This window comes from Chelon labrosus (genome assembly GCF_963514085.1).
Source record: "Chelon labrosus genome assembly, chromosome: 13".
NCBI classification, from domain to species: Eukaryota; Metazoa; Chordata; class Actinopteri; order Mugiliformes; family Mugilidae; genus Chelon; species Chelon labrosus.
This window is the reverse complement of record NC_140346.1, coordinates 15,050,749-15,074,989: the sequence shown is the minus strand read 5'-3', so window position 1 is coordinate 15,074,989 and position 24,241 is coordinate 15,050,749. Positions and strand designations below refer to the sequence as shown.

Below are 24,241 nucleotides of genomic sequence, written 5' to 3'. Positions count from 1 at the left end.
GAATAGAGATTGACAAAACAGCAGAGTGAGAAAAACAGAAGTTGGGAAAAAAAAAAAGCACGAGACAATAAAGAGACAGGTTCTAATGGTTCATTCACTCTTTCGTTAAAACATTTTATGTTAAAGTATGTTCTCATGAAAATAAAAGGCTTTACAAGTCAGAAAATAATCAATAGATTGACTAATTGAAGTAAAATATTTGTTTGTTGCAGCCCTATATACTACCATCACTCTCACTTTAATTCCCATCTGCAGGCACATATCTACTGCAGCTGTCAAAGACTTACTGCCAAAAAAGTGCCGCATTAGAAAACATACATATAAATAATTTGAGAATTTGACTTGTTGACATAAAATGTTTCCCCACAGATGTAAATCTACAGCATTTCTGTCTATATGAAACAATTGTTTATGATTCAGGAAGGATAAAGGTCAGTACAAGTTACAGGGGGAATTAGATGGATCGGGGATTGAGTTTAACCTCACGACGGTACATACTGTTTCTCTTAAAACCGGCTAATGTGGACCCTGTTTTACATTGAGCTTTCAGAAACACTATACGTGGAACGCATTTTTTTTTTAAACCACAGGTAAAGGAGGCCGTTTTAGTAAGTGAGACACAATGGGCATAACTACAAACAGACACAAAATGTGGGGCTGCCGAGCCAATGAGGCTTCAATGGCAACCGAGTCATTAATAAACGTCATAACAGAGTCATGTGGGTAAAACCACAACATAGCACAAGCTCCTTTTGAGGGCCCCTTTCAAAACCTCGCAAAAACCAATTCACTGCACACCACACTGGATGGGTGTCTGCGTGTGTCTGCAAGCGGACGCACTAGTAGTGACAGTGTTTGTATATGGTGCAGAATGTGGTATGCATTAGTTGGGAAAACGCAAGTGTGTAATTAGCATGCAAGCATAGCAGAGAAAGAAAGAAACAGAACACGCCTCTGTGTGTGTGTGTGTGTGTGTGTTTGTGTGTGTGTGTGTGTGTGTGTGTAGACCACAGCCAGGGATGAGTTCTAATGTGGCCACTGAGCCAGAGATGTTTTTGCTGGTAGCATATTAGGCATCGCCACAACTTAACCAACTCCAGATCGCTCAAAGCATGCCATCCTGATCCATCAAACACAGCGAGGACTGAACGCCTAAACAGCCCCAGCACCATACCAGGAGAATGAACAAACATGGGCGTGACGTGTTTGTTTGCAGAAAAGTTAATCCCAGGGTTAATAAGTCTGTGTTTATGTTACCGGCCAGAAAAATGTAATGAGTCTCGTGGATGGAAATAGTTGAAATACTAGACATACTATCGCTTTTTTCATATTATGTCCATAATATAAATTTTATGTTTTTTGAGGCGTAACAAACCACTCATTCATTCATTCATTCATTTTCTTTAACCACTTGTCCTCTAGAGGGTTGCGGGGGGGCTGGAGCCTAACCCAGCTGTCACTGGGCGAGAGGCGGGGTACACAGGTCGCCAGTCTATGGCAGGGCTAACACTTACGGCCAATTTAGAATCACTAATTAACATAACAAGCATGTCTTTGGATGGCGGGAGGAAGCCGGAGTACGTAACAAACCATTCATATTTAATTGTTTTACCATTATCTCTCTTGTACTCATTAACGTGGATGTAGAATCAAGTGTGAGGGAGTGGTATGTCAGCCATCAAACCATACATATACCCCGACAGAAGCATAGATTTAGGAGAAGGGTGACACTGTGGTTTATTTTGCTTCCCTTCAACTTATCCCATGAAACAAAAACCAAGAGGGCATAAGCCATCTGTCACTACTTTCTAAGTTTCTTACCTGGTTTCTGGTATTCAGCCCCCAAATTATCAGAATATATCTTAAAACTGGTATACTTCCATTAAGAAAAGTAAAAGGCACTGACAGTTTCAGATTTTTCATGTTGTTTGTTGAAAATAAGAAAAATAAACCATTGCCACAGTTTCTTCTGTCTTCCAGGTCACAGCCAATAATTAGATTTACACAACGAATTGGTCTATGTGTTTATTCTAGTAAGGGGCAAAGTTTAAAAATCTGTTCCAGCTCCATGCTAAGAGTGTAACTCACTGTGTTTAAATGCCCAAACCTGAACCAGTCTTACTTAGGTAGGTTGCCAGAGAGGATCTTCCAAGCGTACTCTCTTAGGAACTTCTGGAAGATGGTTGAGAGGGCGATCATTGGTTCTCCAGTGCTGAGTTGGGAGCACTGCACCATACACTTCTTGTAATAGACAAAGAGGTCAGCACAGCTGGGCAGGACGGCTCCACCCTCCTCCGTGCCCGCCTTGGGAGGGCCTTGTGCTCGGAAATCAGCCACAAACCGGTCAATCAGTTCACCCAGGTTCCTGCAGATACCCAAAAAGTACAGTCAAACCAAAACAGGTTCAGACACACATGGGCGGTTGGATTAGAGGCACATGAAAGGAATTAAATAGTTCAAATGAAAACCTTAAAAACATAAGATTGGTCTCTAACCCCAATAAATAAATAAAAGGATAACATAACAGGCATACAGGCAGAGAGCCAGATGGATAAGTAGGATAAAATATTCCAAGCATCAAAATTCTCAGAGCTACAGTCAACAGGTCCACAGCCAATTGGTGTGGCCCAATCCTGCTGAATCAAGGAACTAAAGCCAAGGACAAAACAAGTAAGCCACTGTTCTCCTCTGCTACGTCCCACTGGGGACAAGCTGATCTGGCCCTTGCCTGTTTAAGGCCTTTGGATTGAACTGAAATGAGGTTGTAGCTGCTGAATAGGTCAACCCTGTCCCCTTGGACAGACAAACAGAATTTAACGCTTCAAAGAGCCAAGAGCTAGGGGCTGCATGCAAGCACAGTAGTCCCACAACTGTGCTGAGTTTCAGGAGCCATCATTAAACTTGGGAGAGGGGAGGGACTGACAAAAAAAGTGAAGCATGACAAAATAAGAGGAAGGGGAAGTGAAAAATCAGGCAGGATGAATTAAGAAAGAGAGACAGATTGGAAGAGGTAAATATACATTTAAGAACAAGAGATTGGAAGCAAAGACAGGATGAAACATAAACTACACAAAAGAAGACTTGAGAAAGGCTGCTAGGAAGAAAAAAACTAAAGAGGTGGGAAAGAGTATTGGCAGATCTGCTGTAGCAGCACTTATCCAGCCTCCCTCTCTGTTTCTTTCTGTGTCTGTGGTCATGCAACTAATGGGAAACATTTCTGCCACAGCGGAGACAGAGGCATGTACAGGAACAAGAGATGGAAAGACAGAAGAGGCAGTGGAGTAGAATAGGAGGAGGGGGGTCTGATTGATGAGAGGGCAATGGAAAAATAAGGCAAGTGCCAGTTTTACACACAACCTGCTCCTAATTCTGGGTACCACAACCCAATTTGATCTTTTGTTTCTGTGTGTTGCTTACTTGTCCTGGGATTCAATGTAGACATACAGATGAGGTTCAAAGCACTTTGAGACAATGCCGTGGAAAGGGTTGTCTGGAGCTTTGGGCTTCCTGGGCTGAAAGGAGAAAATGGGCTTTTAGTGAGATAACATCCACAAGACAATTTGTTCAACCTCCAGACAGCAATGCAACGTCTGAAAGTCCCTTTACATTTCACAAACTGGCAGATGAGGTCAATCCAGGTCAACTCACCTTAGCAAGATCTTCATCCTTTTCTGTGGCCCCGTCTTCTCCTGGCTCGTCGTCAAGAAAGGGGTTGGTTGGGTCTAGTGGGCTCTCTGGCTTCTTATACTGGAGAAATAAAGAACAACTTAAGCACTTTTCTCTATTGCTGAATTAGTGTAGCATGGAAGGAGCTCAGTTATCACTTCCTGGCCTATGTATTACATATTTTTTCATGCAAACTCATTCCCAAAAAGTTAGATGCTGTGTAAAATGTAAAAAACTAGAATACAACAATTTACAAATTCTGTAAACACTATATGTCAATGAAAATGGTCCATTGTTATAAACAATGTGGTTTAAAATGAAGTCCAGGTTTCATCGCCTTCTTCCATGTCAGTGTAGACCGATTCATGCACCACTTATTATAAAATTCCACTCAACTAAACCCCTGATCGAATTACAGAACCCAGCAGGCCAGAGTGTCAATTAACCTGAAGACAAAGGGGCTTCTGTTTAGGCTAAATATTGTCAGTTCAGAACAAGGCTGGTCCAGTTGGCCCTAACAAAACTAATCATGCTCCTTATAATCTGTCCACTTTGTGTGCATCACTTACACACCTCCATTGTGACCTGGAATAAAGGGTTTCTTCAGGCTGTGTCACACTGAAAGCACTATGTATAAACTTCAAATCAGCAGTTACTTCTAAACGCTATTCTGGGACAAACATAACAAGAAACATCAAAGAAATGCTTTGACTTAATGGGACCAATCAGCATCCTTGCTTAGATTAAAGCAAAAAAACGAACACAAAGTATTTCAATAAGTGTTCTTATTGGTTTAAAACTGTACATATGTTTAAAATTCAATCTGACACATTTTTATTGTCTTTGAAGGGATTTTCCAAACGCAGGAAAGGTACCAGTGAAGGGAGCATTATGTGGCAATAGAATTTTCTATCTTTAAAAATGAATTGTGATTATACAGCTTGAACCTGAGTCCTGCATTGTTTGACATGTACTGCGTGCGTTACTCACTCCAGGTACGTCCGTCAAGGTGCATCCTGTGAAGCGTTTTGCCAGTAAACCTTCGAAGTTTGTGGTCCTCTGAATGGCAAACAGAAGCAGCTTCACCTCAATCTCTTTAGCCCGTGTTCGCATCACTTTGGCTAGTTCCACCCTTAAGAACACAAAAACGGAAAAAACACAGAAGATGAACATCAATTCAAGTGGTCCATGCTAGCAGGTTTTCTTGTAGCAAAAGCACGTCAGGGTTTTTCCTCATCACATTACTATAAGCTTTACCAAATGGTTATTTCATTTATTCTCAGTTACAGCCAGAAGCAACTCAAAGTGCAAACTGCTTGGTTCTATCTTGACAAGTGTTGACAGTAGGTCGTTGTATTTGCTCGTGTGGTTGCTTATGTCAGCAGATAGTTTTACCAAATCCCAAAATCATGACAGGCACGCTGTAACTTAAGATGGAAAGTCCCAACATCCAATGTCTCAATTTCTGACAATTTAATTTAATTCAGTTTCTTATTTTCCTCTTTGGATGGGCAGAAACACATTAGTCTAATTGCATACCGCACATTTCATAACCTAAGCTTTTTATCAACATGTTGATGGCGGTGTGTTTGTCTTTACCTGGTTATGTGGCAGAACTCCACAGCAATACGCTCCGTCATGCACCATTCTTCAGGAAACATACGTCCATACTTTTCTTCATAGTCCAACAGTTGCCGCTTGATCCAGGCGTAGCGCCGATCGATCTTGTCCAGCCAAGCAACCTGAGAAAAAAGCCCACGGCACTTCTTAGTTAATACACACTGTACCCATCATCTGCTTTAAAAAGGTCATTAGATTAGTCTGGTATCTTGTCCGTTATGCAACAGCAAATAAAAATCTTTTTCCGGTTCTTACATCCTGATTTTCCTGGAAGAGGACCAGGTACTCCGAGAGGTGCTGCCTGATGAACTTCTTGATGATCTCCTGTTTGATCCGTGGGTCAAGCACATTTGCCACCAGACAGGCGTCTCTCAGCACATTACTGGGTCCACCCGTTCTCTGCGAGAATGGACATGAAAGTTTGTATATTTAAGAGGGAGAGAATCACAAAAGAGGAACATCAAAAAAAAAAAAAAGAGCGATATTTACCTTGGAACCCTGAGCGGGGAAGGCCTCTTCAAAGTCTGCCAGGATCTGAGTCCCTAGCTCGCTCTGTGCTGCCTTTACTCTAGAGAGGACAAAAAACATTGACACTGAACAATTAACTCAACCGGTGCAATGTTATATTGGAATAGCAACATTTTTATTTGGGGTCCTACAACAGACTGAATTCTCATCTAGGGTTGTTTCAATCGCGTGAACGTTTTGAATCACTAGCCACTGAGGCTGCAATCTTCTTTTATAAAAAAAAAAAAGCCAGTTAGAAGATGCTTGGTTTTCAGTGAAGTGCAGAGAAAGAAAATTCAAGCATCTTCTTGCTTGCAAATATCAAGACCAGTGATGATTTTTAAGTGTCACAGCATCCACTACAAAATCGCTTAGGGAAAATACAATGAGTTTATCCAGTCCCTCAGGAGTCTGTGTTTGTCCAAAGACATCTAGGCCAGGTTAACCAAGTGCAGCTCCCAAAGCCATTACAATCATTCAGACTAAACAGGAGAGGGTGGAGAGACATTATCACACTTAGATCCCAACTGAACTAGTAGCCTTCATTTCAATACTGATGAAATACCCAATTATCCACTTCTGTCTGGTTGGCTGCAGAGCATGAGATTATAATCACACACAGACTCACTCTACAGCTCACTGTGATAACGTGATAAGTCTGTGGCCGTACATGAATGTTGGTTGAGTAGCTGCATGAACTCCATTTAGTCATAAAAGTCATTTCGTCAAAAGTTTATTTTTTCTCTAATACCAAATATCACCGTAATCATATTTCATCATTTAACTCTGCACTGCCAAAAGAAACCTTCCAGCTTCCGATTAGTTTGATGTTTTATCAGCCACGCCACATCCATATTTCTTCCCAAACCCTGCCTGTTTTTGTCTGACCTTTGGCTTGTCAGTGTATCTTTCTCTTGTCCACATCCACTATCTGTAGTTATATAGTGCCTGATGTCTGCCCATGTTTCTCTCTGAGGGGTCTTGATTATTTCTACTAAAAGTCTGCATCCAGTTATCGGCCCTGCTTTTGTATCTTTCCCATCACTGAGTTCCTCCTCTCATCCTTTTCTCCAGTAGAATCAATTCTTCCACGCAGCTGTTATTTGGTATGAGCACTATCTACCACACCTCTATCAAAACAGAACAGAAGGTTTCCTTTTTTTTTGTTTTTAGGGATCAGCACCGCTTTGAACCTGAATATCAAGCTGGCCAACATGTCCCGGGCTGATTGTGGTGTTATTGGAAAATATTTGCAAAAATGGAAATTTTTCTCAGAGCTGTGTGAAACAACAGCATAACAAAGAACCTCTGTGCCTGTGCATGTTTGTGTGTGTTCATGTCTCTGTGTGAGTTCCTGTGTGTTTGAACAAGATGACGTCCAGATACTGGCACGGGTGACTAAGACTGAACAAAGATCACCAAATGGACAATTAACTAAACGTTACATGACTGATAGACATGTCGCAACCATAAACAACAATCTCAAGCGCAAAATGTGATAAATGCATCTTCCGCGAACGCACACCCACAAGAGGGAGCACACATATGGAGATATAAACCCACATGCAGAAAAAGCGTGCCTCTGCTCCCTCACAATGGGAGAAATGCAAACATAATGAGACCCTATTCAGCGAGTTTCCTTCCTGTGTTTTCCTCTATGTGTGTATATCTGCATAAACAGGATGCAATACGCAAAATACCTCACCAAATACTGTAACCGCGTTTCCACAATTCAGCTGATAAGCTGTGGAATATTTTAGCTGTAAGGAGAGATCAACTTCTGGCAACTGGCAACGAGCACGTAGCTCACCAAAACAGCCCACATGACCTTGAGCAATGCACTAACCCCTCAAGAGTTATTGCAATGCAGCTAATATGCTCAAAGGGAAAAAAAAGGGAAAAAAGACAAATTAAGCTTGTGGAGACGCATGTATCACCGGAGAGTGAGTTTAAGTGTGTGGGTGTGCATATTAATTACCTCTCAGAAAGCTGTCTGATCTGGGGTATGCCCATATACTTGTGGAAATGTTCAAGAACATTGACCACTCCCTGCAGCAAGTTGGCCACCTCACCGTACTGCCTCTTTCTGGTCATGGCTCTGGAAAAACACACCTCAGTCATTTTTAATGTTGTTTTAAAAACACAATTGTAATGATTTTTGTATAATTTAAGCACAAATCTAGAGTTGTAAAGGGGTTAAGCAAACCACCTCTGAAAATATGTACATCCATATTGGTCTGGCATCAAACTCACTTACACATTCACTTTAATTTCAAGCACACTTGACTTTAAACTGTAGAAAAACATAACATTAAGATGCTTAAGCCACTTACGGGAAAATAAAAATCACTGGCTGACGATTTGTTGTATATAGTTTCTTACAAGACCTGCCTTGTGCTAGCAGCAACCAATTCCAAACCCATGTGTAAACCTTTTGGTGCTAGAGGAAATTGTACCCACTCTAAAGAGTCAACGCCTCCTGCTAGCATGTGCAGGTGGTTGAGGGTGGTGATGGAAGTAGTGAGGTGGCGCTTGGCATGGTCCAACTGCTTTATGTCCCTCGTAATCTCCTTGACCTGCGCGGGAACAAGTCAAACAGGTTGGGCAAGGGAGGCAAAGGTACATAGATGAGAGAGAGAGGGAAGCACAAAAAAGGTGATTGAATAACAGAGAATGCTTTTTTGGATGAAGAAACAAGACTAATAGAAATAGAGCAAGACGAACAACGCGCCCACTGCTATGAGAAACAATTTCTCCTACATGCCTGCTAAGGGAGGGTCGGCTTGCCAATCCCACCCACACCAACCCAGCCCCATCCTTTCTGTTTTCACCCAGCCTCCCGGCCTTCCTACGACTCTCACTGACAAACACAAAAGCAGTACTGCTTGTAACAAAAAGACACATGGAAGGTGCATTACCCTGACTTTAGATTACAGCCCCCTCTGTCCTCTGGTGTAACAGAAGGGAGATAAAGGCTGTATCTCCCCTGTGCTAGGGTTACACCCCGGTTATTTTTTTTGGCCTTTTGTAGCTTTATTAGATAGTTGTCAGTGGGGAGAGACAGGAAGAAATGCGGTGAAAAGGAGGGGATTGACATGCAGCAAAAGGGTGCAGGCTGCAGTCAAACCTGCAGCACTACATGAGGGCTATTGCCTCAGTTTATGGGGAGCCCACTCAATCAGGTGAGCTATAGGGGTACAGTCCACTCTTCTTTCTTTTCTTTTTTTGTGTGTGTGTATGTGTGTACCATTTGTTCAGACTTCTCTGCCTTGTCCTTAATGTCCTTGATTTTGCCAAAGAGCTGCTGGATGGCAATCTGGGCCTCCTCCAAAGCCTGCACAAAACAAACAGAGCAACATTAAACATACAAAGAAGACACTTTTTAGTTACAGTATAAGAACCACCAAAAACACTGTTTAAAGAAAGCTATCATACCAGTCTGAGTCTTGTACCGGTTGACTGGGAAAGTTGTATAAAGGATATAAATATAAGGATAAAAAAGTGTTCACTGAACAATGCATCTGTGTTTGCAGTCATATATTTTTCCATCTTTATGTCTTACACATGGAATTTCTTAGTATAGATTCAGTAACACAAAGACTGAGCTATGAAAGAAAAGGTGTGAATGAGTCAACCTAACCAATGCACATTAAACTACACATTTATGTCATGTAATATAATAACAGAAATGAAAGGGACGATTTGGATTTTTTCCAAAGCAACCCACATATAGCTAGGGACGTCCCAACCGGTGCTTTTTTTTAAATGACTGGATCGGATTGATCACGTAGCCAAGCCCCATCATGCATATTTCTATTACGGTACGTCTGGTGTAATCTAAAACCAAACCTGAAAGAACATCTACGATGTATAAGTACTTTTTTTTTTTAAAAAAAAAAGAAAAAAAAAAGAAATTTCTGTCGTATAGTTTAATAATGACGCTTTAATTGTGATTTAATATTTGTTGTGACAGAATCAACTTGTACACCACAGAGCTATTTAAGTCAGTTAGCTGGCTATTTATTTTGTAAAAAGTAGCTCTAAGTGTATTTTGTTTGAGATAAGAGCCAATATGGTTCTAGTTTCTTTAGTGTGCCCGAGGGAGAGAGCTCGTCTGTTAAATGAATAAAATGAAAATCCTGAAGGAATAAATAATATCTTAATGCACTTAGTCCTATATTGGATTGAGTTTGAAGTTTACTGTACGTGATCTAGGAGAATACAAGTATAATAAGAAAGGCATTTATGAATCACCAAATTTAGTTTACTTTCAAAATATGCACAAAAAAAAAAAAATTAATTTTTAAGAAATCAGATCGAGACTTGGTTCGACCAATAGTCCGAATATTAAATCAGGACGGGGGTCAAAATAACTTGATCGGGACATCCCTTCGAGCAACCCACAAACTCATGGGTTGAGAAGATTGAAACCTAGTCAGCAGTTAATTGTAAGGCAGATTTCATTCTGAGTGAGCATTTAATTAAATCTATCCGCCACAAATATAACTTATCAACTTCCTGTTAGATTTTGTAGCATTAAGTAGGCTGTGCTTCTACTAATGCTGTAAGAAGCAGGTGTTGGGCAAAACACAGCATGTGTATGGGTGTGTGTGTGTGGGTGTGTGTGTGTGTCAGTTGTGGTTCTGCCTGTCTAGGTCAAATTTCCAAGGAATATTTTTTGTTATCCGGTCTCACCACTGGCTTGGGTCCATGTGAAAAATTACCCTGCTATTGCCCTTTCCCAACTCTAGAATGGGGGCAATGTCAAACATATTAATTGAGAGTCTAATTGGCAAGCTCTTTAGATATCTGACGCTGATGGGTCTGGAGTTGACACACAGGCCTCAAGGCTAAGCTCTGCACAGACGATGTCAGTATAAAGGCTAAAGAGATCATTAGCAGATTTAACAGCCTATAAAGCCAGGCTAGATTAGACGGTTACAATTGCAAGATGGCTGAAGTGCTATTCTAATATTTCCCCATCATCTGACATGGCAGCTGCTCTTTGATGGTCCTAAACAGAGATTGTGCGCTGTCATTTGATGCCAGTGTAATTGGCTTCATTTGGCCCGATGCTGGGACGGCACCGCAGACACAACTTGGACTCCCTCGCGCACACACACATGCACACAAGGAATGCTAACAGCCGGCACCAGCTGTGCAAGGAATTTACCACTTTTACAAGCACCTCCGAGAAACAAGTGGACAGTGGGTTGGCAGACACACAGAGGCGTGCATGTGCACACACACAAACGGAAATACAGCTTGCACTGACAGCAGAGGATTAATTTTCCCTTCTGAGTGGCGTCAAAGACCAGTGACTGGTGAGAGACACAAAGTCAATATGACACCATATGAGCGGGTTATAAAATCTTTTAACCTAAGTGTTCTTAATCTAACCAAAAGTTCATTTACATTTATAACAAGACAACCTGCCATGGATGCAGGACAGAAAGTAAGAATCTAGTCAAGATGAGCAAAGTCTGCCTCTGTCTTACACGCATCCTTCTTTCCTTTCATGTGTCACGCCAGGCTTTGGTTGTCAGGTGGAAAAATAAAGGCAGGTTAAGTGATTACTATTTGATGTGAAGGTTGGAAGGAAGGGAGGGCCATAGACTCTTTAAAGATGTTCCCAGGAGGAGCACTTGCGCAAACAAAGTCCGCGTAGAAGTGTCCAGAACGTCCAAAGCTGCAATTGTCGCTCATGCACAGTCAGCTGAGTCAATCTGGCTCGCTTCCCAGCGCTCATTTCCTGTATTTAGCCTTGAGGAAAGCTGAGAGAGACCACTGCCCAGCAGGCGCCTCCATGCCAGAGATGTTATCTGCACACTCACACAAACATGCACAAGTATCCCTAACAAGCAATAAGCAGCACATGTTGTATGGCACACACACTCTGTATTACAGAGTTTAGACAAGAAGCGTGGAGATTCTTTTCACTGTTTGAACATGCTCGAGATGAACTTCTCCATCTGGCAGACTTAAGCGCAGCTTTCTAAAGGAGAGGGCATATTAAATGGTACTTCTGAGTTTGGGGCCAAATAAAATAAATCAGATCAACCCAACAGTGCTATTTTAACAGTTGGAACGTTGCCTGAGCTCAACGCTTGATGTAAACATTTTAGGGAGACACTTTAGAGAGACGAGAGCAGCTTGGGAAATCACTCCTCACATTAAATGTTTTGTTACAGCTGAGCCTGACAGAAAACGATATCAAAGCCGCTCTGTCATAAACAGTAACAGGGTACTACGCTCCTGCTACTATTATTCTTGTTTTCTCCGTTTTCTTTTCATATTCAGTTCCGGAAAAATACGAAGATGGTGTTTGCAGATGATGAAACGGCCAGATTTAATAGATGGCACTAAAAAAGTTATTGAGGCAGAGAATCAAAGAATCTGCAGTGTGACCCAGATTTTTTAAAAGGCAAAAAAAAACCTGAAAGTTATAACACTGCAAAACTGTAAATTATGAGACTTAAAGTACAGTTCAGAGAGTGCAGGACAGAGGTGGAAGCATGGAAACTAAATCAAGCTGTGAACAGCCGTTTCTTAGTTAACATTAACTATTTACATTAAGGCGATTCTATAGGAAGACTGCACAACGCCGTAGACTGGACATACTATATGAAATTTACGACATTTGCTAAAAGAAAGAAAAAAAAAAAATTGCACATGCTTAAGGATAATGCCAGGTTGGCCCAGCATGCAAGCAGCACAGGCACAGGGTGCAAACAAAAATGTGTGAATGGCACGCAGTAAACGGTAACAAATGCTTGGTGCTGTTAATGAGCTTCTCCGAATGACACCTCCACTAATGGACTCAAACCGACATGATTTAACATCCTTAATTCCCGCTCCAAAAAATGAATACATTTTGAATAACCTCTTCATTAGCACTCGGTTATTGTACACAGCTGACTGTGGAGCAGGTGTGCAAGCATTATCCACACTGCCATGACGACGGGGCAGGAGAGAAGATGCACTGGCGGCTGTTATGCAGCAGGAAACCGTCACAGGTTGGCAGACCACAATCACATACAGATACTGTGTGTGTGTGTGTGTGTACTGTTGTGATAGACTGTACAAAGATGGACGGCGGAACTGCTCCACCAAAGTGAAGCCAAAGCAAGTAGAGCTCTCACTGGTGTCTGGCTGCAGTATAGGTCATAAGCTCCATGTTAACGGATGGGACTTGGGCCAAACTAAAACACTAAAATACACATGAAATAATTTTCTTTCAAGGATGGTATGTGTCATTTTAGGTAGTTAACATTTCCTTGTATTTGGTGGAGGTAGAGTAGAGCGTAGTATTAACTGAACGAAAACGCAAGTGAGTCTAGCGGAAGTGAGGTCGGGTCATCGATACCGCGGACCTGCGTGGCTCCACTCTTGGACAGTAACTGTGCAGACAGTGGCTCCAAAGTCGCAAGATGGCGCTGCCCGTATCCCCGGGAAAATAGCGTCAGTTTGGCCAATGCAAGGAAGTGGTGAGACGTTGTCCATATTTATACAGTCTACAGGTGTGACTATAAGATCATAACCATTCAGGTAAAGCTGTTAACATTTCTGTTTAATATTTCATGTAACCACGTTTGTTTCGGCCACTGAACCCCGCATAAGGTATGACTGCCATTACTACTGTCACCAGCGGGGTTTGTGAGTGTGGATGCGTCTGTCTAAAGCTTTAAACCAATCAGCCAAAACATAAAAACCACTGACAGGAGGAGTTAATAAAAATGACCATCTTGTAGCAATACAATGTTCTGCTGGGAAAACGTGGGACCTGGCATTTGTGTGGATGTTATGTGTGTAGACATGTGCCACCCACATAGACCAGACCAGGCACCCCCACCCCATAGCAATAACACTCCTTGATGGCAGCAGCCATCCCCAACAGGAGGATTGACCTGGCCTCCAAACTCCCTATATAACAAACTGATCAAGTATCTGTAGGATGCACTGGAACAAGCCTGATCCACAGAGGTCCCTCTCCTCAACCCATAGGACCCAAAGGCCCCCACTAACAATATTCTGTTGCCAGACACCACAGGACACCCTCAGAAGACCGATGTCCATTCTCTGATGAGTCAGAACTGTTTTGGAGGCACAAGGGAGACCCGCACAATGGTCATAATGTTATGCCTGATCGGTGTATGTCTTAAGCTAGATTTATGCATCTGTGTTGGAACTATGCAATAGCCTTGGTCATAGCTTGATGTACACCCCCGCCCCCAGAAATGTAATTTAACATCACAGCGATGAAGATAACAACAACTGTTAATGGTCCAAAATGTGTTTCCTCTGCTCAGACGTCGTCGCTCTTTCCTGAGTTGCAGTGATTTCAGTAAACTGTTGTTCAACTTTTCTCAGCTCCAACTTACATAAACACAGAAACTCAACACAGCTGACTTGCCAGCAACACAATTTTGGTGTGTGTGTATGTCGCCAGCACACTAACTGCGTACAGTGGAGTACAACACCTGCATAGGCTGGATCCATTTCAGGAGCATAAACCAAACTTTAATGTGATTACACTGACCTTTGCGTGATTTCCAGCCTGGAATCACCTTGTCTGATCACCTTACCTCCTTTATTTTAAACATTAAATCTTTACAAAAAAAAAATAATGCATTTCTAACAACTGCTGTAGAACTGAGAGACGAACATAGCTTCAGGCATATATTCAACACAATGTGAGCAAGAACAATAACAACATATTAAAAATAGCACAGCTAGTGACACACTATATTTCAGCTCAACAAGCCACAAGAGTCTGACCACTAAGACACATTTCCACACACCCAGTCGGCAGGCATATCACTGTCTGACTCCTGACAGAAAAAAAAAAAATTCCCAAGGGAGGTCATTCCTCAGACCTCCTCCACCTTCTCTTTCTCCCTAACTTGCTCCCTCCATCATTCTACCATCTTGGATTTCATTATGAGACTGCATTCAGCCTAGCGAGTGGGTTTAGTCAACAGCAGACAAAAATAAATTGCTGGTCGCGTTGGTTTTATTCTACTGAGGTCTATGTTTCTATGTTTCAGTCGCCTTCTTGAAATGAACACCTCTCTGTCTTTCCATCTGCAGAAAGGATTTTTTTTTTCCCCCTGGAAATGTTGGAATGGCTCTGTGGGGTTGGAAAAACAAACTAAAATTATTGTGTGTGACTGTTTAATGTTATTGGTCTGGAGGGGATTAGGAGTGTTTCCGCTACCAAACGGTAGCTAGCTGGGACAGACAGGGCCACCGGGCCAGACACACCGACGACAATGCACACCTAATCATGTCAACTGGTCTGAAGGCACATGGCTCACCCATCAGGTGTCAGATTCCCTTCCTTGACAGAGCAAGGAGCGAGGTTAAATAAGAAGGGGCTGTTTTTTTCCTTCATTGTACCACAAGAGAAGTGAAAAAGGTTTTAAAGAAATCTAAGTATTTACATACGGGAATCTATTTCACAGACGTGTTTTCCGTAAAGAGGGGCAGTTTGAGCTGCGGGAATGGATCTGAGTCATCTTGTCCTTTTCCATGGAAGCAGTATGGTGAGAGGCAAGAGCAGGGAAAGAGGAGGAGGAGGACCCTGGTTTTCTGGGTTGGCTGCAACCAATAGCACTATTATAATTTAAGAATAAATCCTCAGATTTAAACAGAACTGATAATTAAGTATATAATATATGTTAATAGATATAAAGACCTCACGGTCTGTGAGAAATAAGTTGTTTTCTTTCATAGACCAACACACATATCAAACCATCTTTGGAGACAATTCCACAGTCCAGAATAAATATTCTGATATCGCTGCCATCAACAAAACTAAATTATTCTCTTTTAAATTTAAATCTGATACCCCAGTAGAACTAAAGCGATGTGTTTTATCTGGCCATATTACCAGAAAGATAAGAAACACAATCTAGCCCATTCATTACTGTCTAACTACTTCAGTATGTTCCTTCATGACGTGCAGCTCAGCTTACCTGTCTCCCATCCTGGCCCACATTGGTCTGGCCTCTCACCACCGTCCTGATGTCGTCATCCAGACGTCTGTCAGATGTGACACAAAATAAAACTTCGTTCACACTGAGGTTAAAATACAAAGAAAGAAAGTATTGCAAATTGTTAAATTTACTCACCGAATCTTCAGCCGAATCTTGTTCACCACATCATCAATATTAGCCAAAGACTGAGAAGTACACAGAAGTACACAATCAGGGAAACAAGAAAGAAACACCTCATATATTACAATATATACACACCTTATCTTGCTGTTTTAGTGTTAAACCTATACTGACTCTTAAGAGAAATATATATACAAGCATCTCAGAGCATAAAAAGGAGCAGTAAAGTCAAGACCATACAATACAGTTGATGTTATAGGCATCTACAGCTATAAGCCCTTCTACATATTCTGTATAAGCACAAACTAAAGAGTTACAGTGACCCCTCATGGAGAAGGAATAATATGTAGATACACATGTATGGCATACAAATGATGACATTGAGTATTATATCAATAACGATTATGTACTCATACTCTTACACTGAGTATTAATAATAATTAAAAATCCTGTTTTGTTTGTGAACTTAAGTTATCTTCTTGAACGCTTTTCATTGTCTGAATCACCAAAACATCATTCAGATGTCTCAGATTTCTTACTTCTTGTTAAGGCATCCATGTGAAGCCACAACGGACACAATAAAGTCCAAAACTGAGAAAACTGGTTTATACAGGTTCTTTAAAATGTCATTCATGCAAATAGCCTTAAATGGAAATTGAAGTTATTATACTGTAATAACCTTGGAAAATTAAGGTAATAGATATAGGATGTGCACTCCCTTTTTGTTGCATTGACACAGCATTTTGAGCCCATACTTTCAGTGTAGTCATGTTTGTATTTAATTTCACACATTAAATTAAACACCATGTGCTTAAACTTACGGACCATTTTTTGCTGAGTTGATACAATTTAGAAGTACTTCAAATGTTTGTGATATATTGGGGTGCATACGCTTTTATCCATATAGAGTAAGTAATATACAGCATATTGTCAATGACTGCGTTTACATGGTCTTTAGTATCCCGATTTTGAGGCTTATCCCGGCTTTGAGCATATCCGGGATATGGTGTTTACATGGAACACAAAGAAACCCGGTTATTCATATCCCCGTATACATGATAAATACCAGTAACCCGTTTTCCGATCACTGTATCCTATCTGCGCATGCGTGTTTCACGTCTTTTTCAATGTTTTCCAACACGACCTAACTTGTTCAACGGAGCGAGGTGGAAAACCAGCGTCACGTTGCTTTTCCGCAACAGATTTGAATACATCAGCATTTTTGTGTTTTCTGCCATCTAAACACGTCGTTATGTTTAGTTCTTTCATCACTTTAAGGGAAAATTCTGTCCCTTCGTCGCTGCAAAAGTGAGAAGTTGTTTGTATATCTAGTGCGTCACTTGGCGTCACTCGCGTCTGCGCAGACAGGGCAGCCGTCAGAAGTCGGGATAAGGTGTATACATGCTCCAGTATCCCGGCTTCTATCGGAGTACTCCAGGTAGCAAAACCGGGTTTCTTGAAATCGGGAAATGAGCATATCCCGATTTCTGAATTCGGGATATGGTGTTTACATGGACAAACACAAAAACGGGATACTTCAAAAACCATGTAAACATGGTCAATGATGCAGACACAATCTATACACATAACAACACAACTAAACATTATGACATGTCAAAGTAGAAATAGCATAAATAAATTGTATTAGTTGCTGCAGATTCTGTGGGGCTAAGAGTCCGAGATTTGTAAATAGGTGGTTGTACACGGGATACTGTGTCACAGTTTCCTATGTGAATGACCTGAGCCCAACAAATATGTACAGTAAGGTACATAACAGCAAAATAACAACAACTGTGTAGATGATGGTATGTTAACCTTTTTCTGAGGCTTGGAACCTAAACGTTCAGGGTCATGCTATCGTTTCACTTTTAACACTGCCATTACAAAATGCAGCTGTGGTGTCCACAAACTAACGTATTAGTGATTTCATCTTGTGTTCTTGAGCAAAATATACCAAACCCCTTTGAGTATCAATAGGGAGAAACGTGCTACATAAATACAACCATTTACAAGTGGTTATTGGGGAACTGTTTACGATACATTATACCAACACCTTTGCTTTTTATACTGTGACAAAGCTCAATGTCTACTGTGAATAATGAGTTTTATTTATATGTAACACACAAATAATCCTGCAGGACTGGTCTGTATGGTTTGTTAGTGTCTCTGCACTAACAAACCATGCAGTCCATGGCTGTGCCATAATATACGGACATGTATACATACACCGATCAGGCATAACATTATAACCTAATATTGTGTAGGTCTCCCCTGTGCCTCCAAAACAGTTGTGACTCATCAGAGAATAGACATGGACCTTCTGAGGGTGTCCTGTCGTGTCTGGCAACAGGATGTTGTTAGTGGGGGACTTTAGGTAGTATGGGCTGAGGAGAGGGACCTCTGTGGATCAGGCTTGTTCCTACAGACACTTGATCAGTTTGGGATCTAGTGAATTTGGAGGCCAGGTCAACACCTTGTGCTGTTTTTCACGTTTTTTTTTAGTTGTTCCTTAAGTGTTTTTGTGTGTGTAACTGTGTCAGGCTGCATCCTGCTGGGGATGGCTGCTGCCATCAAGGAGTGTCATTGATATGGGGTGGGGGTGCCTGGTCTGGTGTAGGTGAGTAATACATGTCTACATGTCTAAGTAGACATGTATTGACCGAGCGTTTGCCATCACGGCCCCTCGACTTTGGAACGCCCTGCCTGAGGACATAAGGCTTGCACAGTCAGTGAATTCTTTTAAATCACTACTTAAAACTCATTTTTATAGACTTGCTTTTATGTGAGGTTTGTCGTTTTAACTTTCTTTTTAACTTTTAACTTGAATTAAGCCATTCTATTTTACTGTGTTTTATTTTATTTTATTTATATTTATTAATTTTGTTATGTGGTTGTTTATGTAACTTAACTTTTAATTGCTTTTATTGTCTTCTCACATATTGTTGGTTGTTTTAGCTTGCCTGAGTATTTTATTCACGCTTGAATGTTAAAGCACTTTGTAAACGTTGTTTTTAAAAGGTGCTATATAAATAAAGGTATTATTATTATTAAGTAACATTCACATGAATGCCAGGTCCAAAAGTTTCCCTACAAACATTGCAATGTCACAGGATGGCCAATGTTATTTACTTCTCCTGTCAGTGGTTTTAATGTTGTGGCTCATCGGTGTATAATAATTGTGACAATGAGAGCCAGACGTTTCTTTATGACTTCACTGTACCTGCTCGGTGGGGAAAAGTGTGTTGATGTATTCCACTGCATTGAAGTCTGCTCTGTCCAGTGGGTCTTGGCTGGGGAAAACCTTGCACACAAAAGAAAAAATACGTTTGAGATGTCTGGCGACGTTATCCTGAATACTGTGTGATGACTCCAACATGCAGCCTAGTGTTGCCTGTATCGTCGGGTCTAGCCGGCTGATAATTTAAACATGGTTGTTAAATGAGCCGTGTGTATAATATATTAACATAGCGTAGCGGATAATTACGTGTTTTACAGTTAGAAGTTGTGATTCGTAAGTGTCACATCCAGTGAGTCACCGAATGATGGGTTAGCATGCTAACAGCTGTCGACGAGTTGGCAGCAATAACAACATTTATTTTTATTAGAAAGAAGACTGTAACGACGAGGTTAAGTCCCTACCTGTTCAATGGCTAGCTGCACCTCTGGCGTTAGATGCAAAATAGCCTCCAAGTCTTCTGCAAATTCAAATTCTTCTTCCTCCATCATCGTCAAAACAAAACCAGAGACCTCTCCGGCATTCCACTTCCTGGTGAGGAGGATTCTGGGATACTGGTCACATGACGTGACGGGAACCGTTGCATTTAAGGACGTCGTTCTCCCCTGCACCCCTTTTCTGTCTGCAACTGGTTAATGGTTTTATCTTGACTCACACCCTTTATTTCCTTCAAAGTTGATATGAATGATCCAAGAAAATAATAAATACAGAAAATGTTTCACCATAGATGATTATTTTGGGGAGGCAGTAAGCGATGTGACTTTAAACTGGAATTGGCAAACATTTATTTTGTCATAGATAAGGTAACACAAATCCATCATTCATGCCAATACAAGAAGTGGAGCCACAGTCATAGGATATAACAATTTTTTAAATTTTTTATTTTTTTAAAGTGAATCTCCACAGCTATTTGTGAAGCAGCTGACAACAGAACTGTATCTGTTGTTGTTGTTTATGGATCACCTCTGGCTTCACATGATAGTGATTTCTGACTGGCACAGAGAGCAGTTCACTTTTAGGAGGAGGCACCACAATTTCCAGTCATTTCTCCTGACTGCACTGGTGTCTGTGTATATTTACGGAGATCCTCACAAATAAAGAGAAATGCCATCAAATATGGGTCGATAAAGCCCTTCCTTTTTTGGCCCATCCCCATCCCGTGAAGCCTCGCATGAGCTGAGGTGAGGAAAATCCCTTCTCATATTCTAATTAAATTTTACACAGCCTTACAACCTCTTCCCACATCGTCTGCCTTCCACAAGTCTTTAAATCTCCTCATAGCTCAGCTCTGATCTTGGTCCGCCTTGACTTGTAATATGATCCAGTGGGCAATATGCCTGCTCCTTCTTGTTTTAGATTTATTAAAACTGCCCACATCACACCTCCTATATGGAGAAACAGACCTCCCGCTACAGTAACATATTGCGGTCATCTCTAGCACACGTTGTCATTTAAAGAGCAGCAGTGCCTCCTGCTGTTACAAGAAGCTGCAACACACACGTACACACAGATGGACACGCTCCCATAAGATCCAGCTTCCAGGCATTGTGCTCTCCTGTTTCTGTTCATTAGAGAGCTTTTAGTATATTTGAATAACATCCCAGAGGAAAAGAACAAGCGAGAGGAGAGACGGAAAGTGGTGGAGTGGCGATAAAAGAAAAGAAAAAAGAAGACAAAGTATCAAAGAACAGAGCGGGTATCAGGTTTAATGTTATTATATGACTGAAAATCAATAGGGATGGGAGAAGAAGAAGAAGAAGAAATTAGAAAAAGAAATGAGGTGATCAGATGTAATAACGCCACACTCTGGATGAGATAACCTTCATGTGGCTTCGTTTTTATAGCTGAAACCAAATATATGTAATTGAGGAAACGTGAAATGAATGACATTATAGGACAAAGTTGCAAAAATCCATTAACAAAGTAGTTTTGAGAGGCAAGGGAGAAGGAGAGGGGAATACAAGGGGCGACAAAAGAAAGGCAATGAGGGAAGCAACTGTTCTATTGGTATGGAAGAGCAAGATCACCCCACCCACCCCTCTGAGGAAACACATCACGTTTCTTGACTCACGGGGGTCACAACTGACGGTGACAGTCAATGTGTGCATGCTGGCGTGTGTGCATGTATGAGCATACATTTAACTGTGATATGACAATGGGATAGACATAAAATGAAAGCGTGTGCTTTTGATGGACAGACCACTGAAGAGTTTCCATCAGTGGAGAGACAAGCATTAAGATCTTTTACATATATAACAATACAACAATGTAAAACTGCTCCACTGAAAGTAAACATCTCAAAGGAAAAGTCTGACACTTTGCGATAGATGGAAGTACACTTATTTGCATTCTTGGTTAGTGTTAGATAAGAAGATCAATGCCTCACACACATCTTCGCGGTCAATATAGACCTGAAGCCAGGAGCCGATCAGCCTAGCTTAGCATATTGACCTGAGTCAGGCTAGTTTTTTTTTCCCCTCCTGCCTGCAGGTACGTGTCTACCATACAGAGATCAATCTGCTCGTGCAGTTCTTGTCAAGAAAGAGTTTCCCAAAATGTTGAACTGTTCCTTTAAAGTACGTATTCTGATGGGTTTTTGTTTTATACTGATGTATCCTTCAGAGCTGTTTTATTATCGCGGCCATTTGAGGTGACGCTCATTTTAACCGTTTTGTATTCTGTTAGGTTGTTGAATTATGGTTTCCAGCTAAAGGTCAGGACTCGCCTTAAGGTTCACAAGATAAACTATAGAGGTCACTCGATGATTAATGGGACGGGAAAGAGTGGAAAACAAATCTCCGACACACAGACCTGTATTCATGTATTGTGGAATTTTCTATAATTTTTGCCTTTTGCGAAATATCCGACGATTTACCTCTTTGGTGCTACACGAAATGAAAGCAGCTGAGAAATGTAGAGGAGGAATGATAATAATAATAATATGTGGGCATGCTAACATGGCCACAAGCCAACAGAGGGCTGAGATGTTAAACATTACAAAAAGTAACCAGGAATTGTGACTGAGATTGAAATGAATCCAAGTATTTGAGTAAATGCCCTTAGTTACTTTCTTCCACTGCTATAAAAAGAAACATTCGGACTCAGATAGGAAAAGGCAGGGCAGACAGAATGAGTAGATAAGCGCAAGCTTGATAGCACTTAATTAGCCAGACGTTGTTTTTGATAGCTTGCCGAAAGTCATTAGCTGCTAATGCCTGAGCTGAAACTGCTGGACTGTTGTGAGTAAAAGCTTTTTTTCTGTCCTCTTGGCCAGGCAGTGTTCAAGGGTACAGAGAGACTTTAGGTCAAGCAAAAAAAACAAAACAAAAAAACAAACAAACAAGTGGTTCAGCAGGGCAAAGTGTATCTCAATCTCTGGAGACAAAAAAAAAAAAAGAATGGCAGATGAGATTAGTGGATGTCATGGAGGTGAAGTCATCATCAAGGTCTTGGACTTATGTGACCAATCTGTCAGGCACCATGAAGAGGTCAAGATATAGAGCACCTACAAGAAAAATTGATTCTTAATATCTAAATAACAGTATATACAGAGTTTGAACACGTATTTTCAATTACACTACAAGCATAACTAAGTGTCCGTGCACGTCATTACAATACAATGATGTAAAATTAAAGTTAGCGGCACAGTGGTGCGGAAAAATTAAAGTGGGCAGTGTAACTTAAGTGTCCACCTGTTTGACATATCAAACACTGGCCTGAGACCAGCTGTGTCGTCACCATTCCTTACATCCTCCAGAAAGTAAGCTGTGTTCCAAAGTCGGCTATTCCGGCATCATTTTCCCCTGGAAAAGCAAGTTATACAAGAGGATCCGGTAGTCGCGGCTTGGAGTGTGTTCCAAGGATTTAACCACTCCTGGAAGAAAAGGAGGAAGCGGTCAAAGATGTCAGCAGAACCAAATTTCCCTCATCCAATCCAAGATGTTCCGCAAGACAGGATTTCCTGCGTCGGTTGCATCGGCTCAGCATCGTTGTCCTGTTCAATATGCGGTTAATGTAAGAAAAAGGGCATATAAGCCGTGCACACACACACATCGAGTTTTCCATGAGGCTCTGACAGCTGAAAAAACAGCTACAAAATCTGAACCCACAGCCTAACTGAACAGGACCAGAAGTGGTTCTTAAGATTGAGTTACTTCATATTAGAAGGGCAAAACTATTTTAGCCACATTCACTTTGCTACACCATCCCATCACATCCATCAATCCATCCATGTCAGCAAATGCAATAAAGCGACGTCTCTCTCTAGTAAACCTCGTCTGTTTTTTGGGATCTTTCCAAACCTTGTCAGATGTCTCAAGTATTTTAAGTACAGTATTACATCCCTCAAGCTCCCTGTGCTTTGCAGCGGCAGCCAAAACTTGACAAGAACGAGGAAGGTAGTATCACAGAAATTAAGAGCATGTGGACTCACATGGCGTCATCTGCTCTGCAAAGACACCTCACCAAGAGCAGAGAACAAGTGTGCTAAGAGCTCTGATCTACTGAAAACTTGTAGTTCTGTGACACTGAGGTAACACGCCATGATTAAATAGACCGATCACCCACAACATTATGACCACTGACAGGCGAAGTAAATAACATTGACCATCTTTTGACAGCACAGTGGTCTGCTGGGAAACTCTTGGACCTCGTGTGGATGTTCCTTAGACATGTATCACCCACATAGACCAGACCAGGCACCCCTGGCCCATAGCAATGACACTCCTTGAAGATGCAGCCTGACACAGGCACATGCTAAAATGGTTTAGGAACAACTAAAAAAAAAAAAAAAAAAAAAAACAGCACAAGGTGTTGACCTGGCCTCCAAATTCACTAGATCCCAAACTGATCAAAGATCTGTGGGATGCACTGGAACAAGACTGATCCACAGAGGCCCCTCCCCTCAACCCATAGGACCCAAAGGCCCCACTAACAACATTCTGTTGACAGACACCACAGGACAACCTTTGGAGGCACAAAGGAGGCCTACACAATATTAGGTAGGTGGTCATAATGTTAAGCCTGATTGGTGTATTATTATAGTTCTGAATAATTATCATAACTTCGGTTCGGGAACAAGGCCGTGCCTCATGTC

At 41.3% G+C, this 24,241-nt stretch overlaps 1 protein-coding gene across 1 annotated transcript in view; it reads right to left on the bottom strand.

The window, feature by feature from the left end:
- The window catches only part of vps53 (VPS53 subunit of GARP complex), a 28,438-nt gene extending 8,685 nt beyond the window's left edge, over positions 1-19,753 (bottom strand). Inside the window, exons 1-14 of the mRNA XM_084558288.1 lie at positions 19,551-19,753; positions 19,132-19,212; positions 15,927-15,976; positions 15,771-15,837; positions 9,041-9,127; positions 8,254-8,369; positions 7,772-7,891; positions 5,776-5,854; positions 5,542-5,685; positions 5,266-5,408; positions 4,657-4,798; positions 3,649-3,747; positions 3,418-3,512; positions 2,123-2,365 (exon numbers count right to left, since the gene is read on the bottom strand). Of these exons, the coding sequence (XP_084414414.1) occupies positions 2,123-2,365; positions 3,418-3,512; positions 3,649-3,747; positions 4,657-4,798; positions 5,266-5,408; positions 5,542-5,685; positions 5,776-5,854; positions 7,772-7,891; positions 8,254-8,369; positions 9,041-9,127; positions 15,771-15,837; positions 15,927-15,976; positions 19,132-19,212; positions 19,551-19,637 (1,553 nt within the window). The 5' untranslated portion in view covers positions 19,638-19,753. The remainder of the gene's footprint in view (positions 1-2,122; positions 2,366-3,417; positions 3,513-3,648; positions 3,748-4,656; positions 4,799-5,265; positions 5,409-5,541; positions 5,686-5,775; positions 5,855-7,771; positions 7,892-8,253; positions 8,370-9,040; positions 9,128-15,770; positions 15,838-15,926; positions 15,977-19,131; positions 19,213-19,550) is intronic.
- Positions 19,754-24,241: the final 4,488 nt, after the last annotated feature.